Raw genomic sequence first — 7,670 nt, 5'->3', positions numbered from 1 at the left:
TTATACATAAAGTGGATTATACATAAAGTTCGGATAAAACGATAAGTGAAACACTCGGCAACTTACCTTTAGTAATGCAATCGCGCCACTAATTCTTAAAAACCCTACAAGGATATTTAATTTCTCGAATAATTTTTTCGATATTTTATGTTTATTATTTGTATCACTTAATCTGTCAGATACTTAAATAATCTAAATTAATAAATAAATAAGACATGAACGTCATTCGTTTGACTAATTTGCGTTTCAATCATTACATTTTCGGAAGTGGTTCTCACCTATGAAGAGTGAATCAACTTACTAATTTTAATTTCTATAATAAAATATTTAAAATTTTACGTTAATTGAACAAGAGTGTGTATTTTGATTTTTGCAGATTTTTTCATTACTAACTTAATTATTTGACCTATATATATATATCATGAGAATTTTCCAGTGCTTCAAATTGTCTTACATTTGGCACAAGCACCTGCCCTGGATCAGACCACACCTCGAAAATTTCTGTCATCTATCGACATCCGCATTATTTTATAAAATGCAATCAGACTACACCTCGAAAATCTGTCATCTATCGACATCAGCATTATTTTATAAATTAAAAAGTTAATATAAATAAATAAATATATATATATATATATAATGTGTAGTTGAAATAATTATTTAAATATGATAATTTTTGTATTTTTTAATTATTAATTTTTATATTTTTTTTATTAAGAGTGACATGATTTCTCAAAATTTAAAAATATAAATAAAGATAAATATTTTTTTTAGAAATTTAAAATATTTTTTAAAGTGGATATAATATATTAATTATATATTTAAAATTTTTTAAAATACGTTTTTATGAAAAAAAAGTTATAAAATAAAAATTGATTGTAATTGGATAGGAATTTTTTTTATAATTAAAAATATGACAAGCCCGACACCAAAACAAGGGTAGAGTTCAAATTACCTTTAAAATAGTACCCTAATCGTAGATTTAATGACTCGTATTTTTTAAATTACATTAATACTATAATGTTAATTATATCGATATGAATTATTGGATACGTGATTAATTTGGGTATTACAATAAGCTAACATCCCTTTAGCCAAAACAAGATATCTGAAATAATTACTTTAATAAGCCTCTTATAATGTTTTATAATATAGTAGTAGTATACATAAATATATGTGCTTCCGTGTGTGTGATGTCCTTAATCGCCAAAGCACAATTTTGAGAGGGAAAAAGCATGTTTATATATTTAATTAGAGGGGAAACATCAAGCCACAAGAAAATTGCATTATTTGTACAAAAATTATGTCTGCATGCTGCACGCATGTAAAATTAAATAATGTGTGTGAGATAAAACTTTATCCATGGAGAATGATATCGCGTATTTTTTTTCACAATGTATTTTTTTATGATGTTGACATGACATATGATATTGTTAATATATTTAATGTTGTGCGGTCTGTATCTTTTGAAAAAATGATTAAAAATGAATGAAGACTTGAATTAAACATTGATGATTTATCCGATCGGAAAAAAAACATGGGAATTTATTGGATGAATTTTATTATTTTTATTGGAAGAAGTATAACACATTATTTCTTACTTTGTTTACCAATAAAAGAGGATCCAAGTTGTCTAAAATATCCAATATAAAACAATGGCAATCCAATCATCTAAATTTATTGTGCATATACATTTTCATAAACCCCACCCACCGGCCACCATATACATCATATCACATACAATATCCTTCGACATACATTGTTCTTAATACTAGCTAGCTAGTGTAGTATCCTCCCTCTCTATCTCACAAATACACACCTAGAGCGCGTTTTACGAGCATTGTCGGTGCTTGGAATGCGAAAAGATTTGAGATTTTTTGAGTGAAAATGGGCAGAAAATGCTCGCATTGTGGGAATATTGGCCACAATTCAAGAACTTGCAACACTTCTTCCAAAGTGCCTGTTGGTGGAGTGAGGCTTTTTGGTGTCCAAATTGACATCTCCTCCGCCTCTTCAATTCCCATCAAGAAAAGCCTTAGTTTGGATTGCTTATCCTCCACATCACCCTTATCTCCATCTCCTTCAACTTCCTTATCTTCGTCCATGTTTTCGATTAATGAAAACTCCGATAAGACATCCGCTGGCTACCAATCTGATGGCCCGTTAGACCGAGCTCCCGAAAGAAAGAAAGGTAGGCTACCATCGGGACAAATCAACAATTCTGAAGGAAGACACTTGTCGTTTTCCCAAAGTTACTTGAAAAGTTTCAAATAACAATCATCGTAGTGATTGTTCAAATCACGTTATATGGCCGTTTTCAACTGATCTCTTTCATGATTCATTGATGTTTGGTTATTGATTTTGGTTTGTTAGGAGTTCCATGGACAGAAGAGGAGCATCGCATGTTCCTACTCGGACTCGAAAAGCTCGGGAAAGGAGATTGGAGAGGGATTTCAAGAAATTTTGTGACTACTAGGACTCCAACTCAAGTTGCAAGCCATGCTCAGAAGTATTTTCTCCGACAGGGCAGCCTCAACAAGAAAAAACGACGCTCTAGCCTCTTCGATATGGTAAAACGAACTCGAAACAGCCCGTATGTATATGTCTTCTTACTTTGTGTTGCATCTTCTGTCATACTAGTTCTAATATTGCATTGAAGTATAACATTGATGTAGGTTGGAGACATCAATCTAGTGCATCAAACTGAAAATGATGCTTGTTTGGAGACTTCTTCTTCGAAATTGAGCCAAGAATTTCATGAAGGCGTGAATCCATTTCAGATGGCCTCCCAAAAAAATGTCATTTGGGCTTATGAATCTCTCAACTTCAACTCTCCTGATGCAGATGATCATCTTGAGTTACAGCTTTCACTTTCAGGCTCAGCTCCAACTACTTCAATGGGGCAGAACGAATCTTCGCCTTCATCGCTTTTAATAGAATCGATTCGGGTTATTTGATTTTTCATTTGAATGTTGTTGTTACAGCATGATCAATGGAAGAATAGTTTTTCAAAAAATGAAATACACGTGCTTTAGTACCAGGAAAAGTAGTTGGGGTTTTTTCCCTTTCTAGTTGCTATAGTCCAATGATTGAACCTTAACCTTTGAAGCAGTTATATTTTCCCCACTACTTTATACTTAATTAAGGTTGGTTTGATTGCATTTGCTCCACTAATATAGTCTCAAATGTCATGAGGATCTCGTTGGCCTTGGCCAAAATCTCGGGTTCGAGCATCGTGAATGAAGACTTCGAATTAGTTTGGCCACAATGTGACTCCGAGAATCTTTGTTGCAACCATGCTGAGACTCTACAAGCAGTTTGGCACTCGAAGCTCGTTTCAAATTTGATAAGTTTGAATCGATGTCTTAAAGCTTCCATCCTCGAGTTTTAGAATTTAATTTTTTAGAAATATTTTACATCTTATCCTTATAAATTTGAAACATTTGAGGGCTTCTTTCTAAATAGAATTTCCCGCTCAACCTCGAAAAATCCCACTCGATAGAGTTCGAGTTTGAATACTATTTTGTGGTTGTCTCCGAGTCACTCGAGCTGGAGCTCAAGTCATTTGAGCTCTTGCCACCCTTTATAAACTAGAAAAATAACAGTACTATCAAAAGATAAACACATCGAAACTTCGAAGTTTGATTTTTTAAACAAATAAAACATGAATAACATAGTATTGGCCGGTTACAGTGTCTACATCCTATTATAAAAAAATGTCATCGTGATCACATAAATACACCAACCCTAGGAGATTTTGTAATTATAGGTTAAATATATAATATTCTTACAAAAGTTGAGATCCAATAATTGTCTCCGTAGAGATATATAACGATTGAACCGTGATACTTGAACTGTTTTACCGTTTAAAATCATTATCATTAACTATGATTTTTGTACAACGACAACGCCGAGTCCTACAAATTGGTATCAGAGTCAATGTTACATGTTCGATTATCATTGATTGCAATGATTGCGATTATCTGGAAGAAGATTGTTGTGATACAATAAGTGCGAGCCATCAAACCGTGGTACTTGAGCTGATATACAATTCAAAATTTTTGAGTTGTACTATTATCACAACTTATAATTTTTAGCAAAGCAATCGCTCGTTCCAATAATAAATATATTTATTTATTTATGATGGCTAAGGTAGACCAAGCAAACGAGAAGGATCACACAAATTGATGTCCAAAATTGCATGCCACCAGGTTAGAGGAATTTTGTCCATATTGCCTCGAATAAAAAACACCAAGTTCAATCATGCATGCCCCCGAAGCAATAGACAAATTAAGGGCGTATGATATAATTTTGGATGCAACGACAAATAATATGGACCACTGTCTAAATCCAATTAATTGTGTATATAGATTTTACAATATATATATATATATATACACACACACACACACAGCGACTGCTATTTACACTATAAATATCGATTTACCGCATAAAATTATCTAAATCGGGCAATGCACGTAGACTCGTACGACATTTTATAAAATTAATACATATGTGAATGTAATAAATCTCAATAATTATGTGCATCAAACTTTTATTTCCCTTTTCTTTGTGGATTGTGGCAGACTATAAATATTTTCTCCCGACAAATCACATATATGATGAGTACTAATAATATAATGTCACAAAATTTATATTCCATTTGTGAATAAAACAACAATTCATTTGTACGACAGTATCGATTACGGAACTGGATTTTTTTAAAATAATATTTTTTGATAATGAAATTAAAATGGGAGAAAATAGTATTCCGTTAAGGAATAAAACAATTATTGGACTTTTGGTGAAGGAATTTGGTTTCTGTCAAATTTATTCGTTCTGTCAAATTTAAAAGTTGGACCATCAAAAAAACAGGACCACGGATTAAACTAGAAGATCTCATTAATTGATGGCTTTCCGAGAAATGGACAGTGGAAAAAAAAAAAAAGAAATTAATTTTCTCATGTAATGGATATTCATGCTCCAGCTCGTTGTACGGAGCTGCGAGGCACCGACTGTTAAATTGTTTTTAAATTGTATCTTTTGTTTTTACTTAATTTGATTGGGTAATTGTTTATGTTTTTAATTTTTAAATATAAGAAATATTTAAATCATTTCATATAGATATAAATTAAATTTTAATCAAACTTGAGATTTTTTAGTTAGCGTAGGATTTATTATAACTGGATTTCGAACACGACCAAGAGGACAATGGAATACAATTTACCATTTGATATTTGATGCCTTTTATAAAATAATATTCCAATAAATGCGTCATTTTTTTTAAAAATGGTCCATGTTTGTAAATAAATTATCTGTGCACTTTTCAGAAACTAAAACGATGTTTCGATATATTTATGTTTATTTTTTTTTTATAGTATAACGACGTTCGAGACACAGCACATAATGAAATGTCAGTATTACCCCTCCTCCACCAACCACCTCAATATAATTTATTTTATATATACACCTCAACAATTATTCATGTCGCATTACTCCATTATTGGTTTTCTTTTAAAATATTATTATGAACGTAGGAAACCTCTTCTACCAATAATTTACGGTCAATTTTTTGTTTCCGTTTCAGTTTCAGTATTTTTTTTCTACTTGTTTAATTATAGGTTTATGAAAAAAATTAAATTTTCGACGATGATAAATATGTTCTTTAAGATAATTAATACAAGTGAAAGGAGTACATACGATGTATCTCGAGATATGTTTGTATGATTTTCTGTAGTATTTTAATCACTCGATATTTTTAAATAAAATTTTTGAGTTAATTATGATATGATAAATTCAGATACTTAATGTGAAGATGAAATATATTTTTCCAACAAAAAAAAAACTAATACAAATGTACAAAAATAAGATTTGTTGTGGTTTGTGTGGTGACACACCTCAATATATTTCATGATATACATGTTACTTTCTCTTATAATTATATAAAGCAACAAAAAAAATGACAATTTATTAATTATGGGAAAAAAACAAATTGTGTACCTTCTTCTGGGCCATTCTATGTTTTATATTTTTATATTTTATTATCTTTCATTTTAAATTATATCCACATATTTTCTTTCTCGTCTATTCTATGTTTTGTATTTTATTTTATTAGAATTTATCCTTCAATATTATAAATTAGAATATATTCATACTCATGGTTTAGAATCTTATTCATTATCATTATAATTTTATAATTTTATGTCCAAGATGAAATCTATACTATACATTATATACTTTTGGTATGACTAGTTTCTAAGTTTGCATTTAGATTGATATATTTGAAGTTATTAATTTTAAATACATTAATTTATTTGGTTAAATCCACCTGACAATATATTTCAAATCTCAAATAGTTATTTTTAGTCGTTTTGATGAATTTCAAATTTATCTCGATATGAAATCATTTTAAATTATTATCTCAAATACTTTCTCAAATTCAAATATTTCAATCCAAAAACGTAACATAAATGTCAATACTAACCTTCATTCCATCAGACAAATCAATGTTAAAATGACCATGCTACCTCTATTCATAAAATAAATTAAATGTATATCTATGAGTTGGTATACTATGAGACGGTCTCACGAATCTAACATTCATCCATCAAATAAATCAACGTTAAAATGACCACACTACCTCTATTCATAAAATAAAGTAAACATATATCTATGAGTTGATATCTTGTGAGACGGTCTCATGAATTTAAATAAATTCGTGAGAAGAATCTACTGGTATATATCTAGAGTGAAAATTAATATTTTAGACATAAAAATAATATTTTTTTATGGTTCGTATCATAAAATTGACTCGTAAGTCGATCTCATAAGAGTTCTTTTTAAAAAAATAATAATAAAATCAAGTGTACAAATATGCACAACACCTGTTCAAAGACGCTAATTATACATTAAATAAACAAAGTTTTGAGTAGGTCGTCACAAATGCTATTTCAAGTTTTAAATTGTGTTATAGCACGCAATTGGGCAGGTGATAATATAATCATGGTCTCACTTACTACATATTCGTAATTATGTAATGCTATATTTTAATATTGGGAGCGTATTATGAATTGTGTAGAAAAGAAAATGTTATTTCATGATATTTTTATTGTTTTGAGTTTTAATTTTCTATTTGAGTGTGACAATACAAAGCCCACATGAAGAGAGCCTTAAAAAAAAAATCCAACTAAACAAATTTTATTTTTTCAGAATTCTCCTTTTTTACACCGTCTTCACCTTAACATCAAAGATGTTTCATCGGGAAAATCTCTGGTCGCATTTCCTCTCGTCTGTTTTCTTTGTGTTTCAGGGTTCGGTCGACCCTATCCCGACTGCCCGCAGGGATCGATCCAACGGCTCGGATTTTTCCGAGTCAAATTTTTTATTTTTTTTTTACAGGGAGGTGGGCCCGGATCACTCATGTGGAGTGATCCGAGCCGTTCCAAACTGTGTTTCAGCCCTTTGAAATTCGGAAAACAATGTTAGAACTCAATTCAATAAAACTGTAAATGCTCTGAGCCTAGTCGTCATTTAACTTTTTAACGACGAAAATCATTGTATCAATATTTATAATTCTCGATATGAACAAAGGAATCGTATGCTGTTTCATGGGATACATGGACTATTGATATGTTGACATCCTGATGATTGAGGAATCTCCTTTCAGGGAA

General features: G+C 30.5%; 1 protein-coding gene across 2 annotated transcripts; it reads left to right on the top strand.

Annotated features, from left to right (window-relative positions):
• The first annotated feature begins 1,704 nt into the window (after positions 1–1,704).
• LOC142546086 (transcription factor MYBS3-like) lies at positions 1,705–3,141 on the top strand. Of its 2 annotated transcripts, none has more exons than XM_075653589.1 (3): positions 1,705–2,191; positions 2,374–2,570; positions 2,676–3,141. In XM_075653589.1, the coding sequence occupies exons 1-3, from the start codon at positions 1,888–1,890 to the stop codon at positions 2,955–2,957; spliced, it is 783 nt and encodes a 260-aa protein (XP_075509704.1). In that variant the 5' UTR covers positions 1,705–1,887; the 3' UTR covers positions 2,958–3,141. The 2 variants fall into 2 exon arrangements, with proteins under 2 accessions (XP_075509704.1, XP_075509705.1); XM_075653590.1 differs by having other exon boundaries at positions 2,374–2,593; positions 2,676–2,829.
• Positions 3,142–7,670: the final 4,529 nt, after the last annotated feature.

This window comes from Primulina tabacum, chromosome 5, assembly GCF_025594145.1.
Source record: "Primulina tabacum isolate GXHZ01 chromosome 5, ASM2559414v2, whole genome shotgun sequence".
NCBI classification, from domain to species: Eukaryota; Viridiplantae; Streptophyta; class Magnoliopsida; order Lamiales; family Gesneriaceae; genus Primulina; species Primulina tabacum.
The sequence above is the reverse complement of the archived record's forward strand: the minus strand, read 5'-3'. Positions and strand labels throughout refer to the sequence as shown.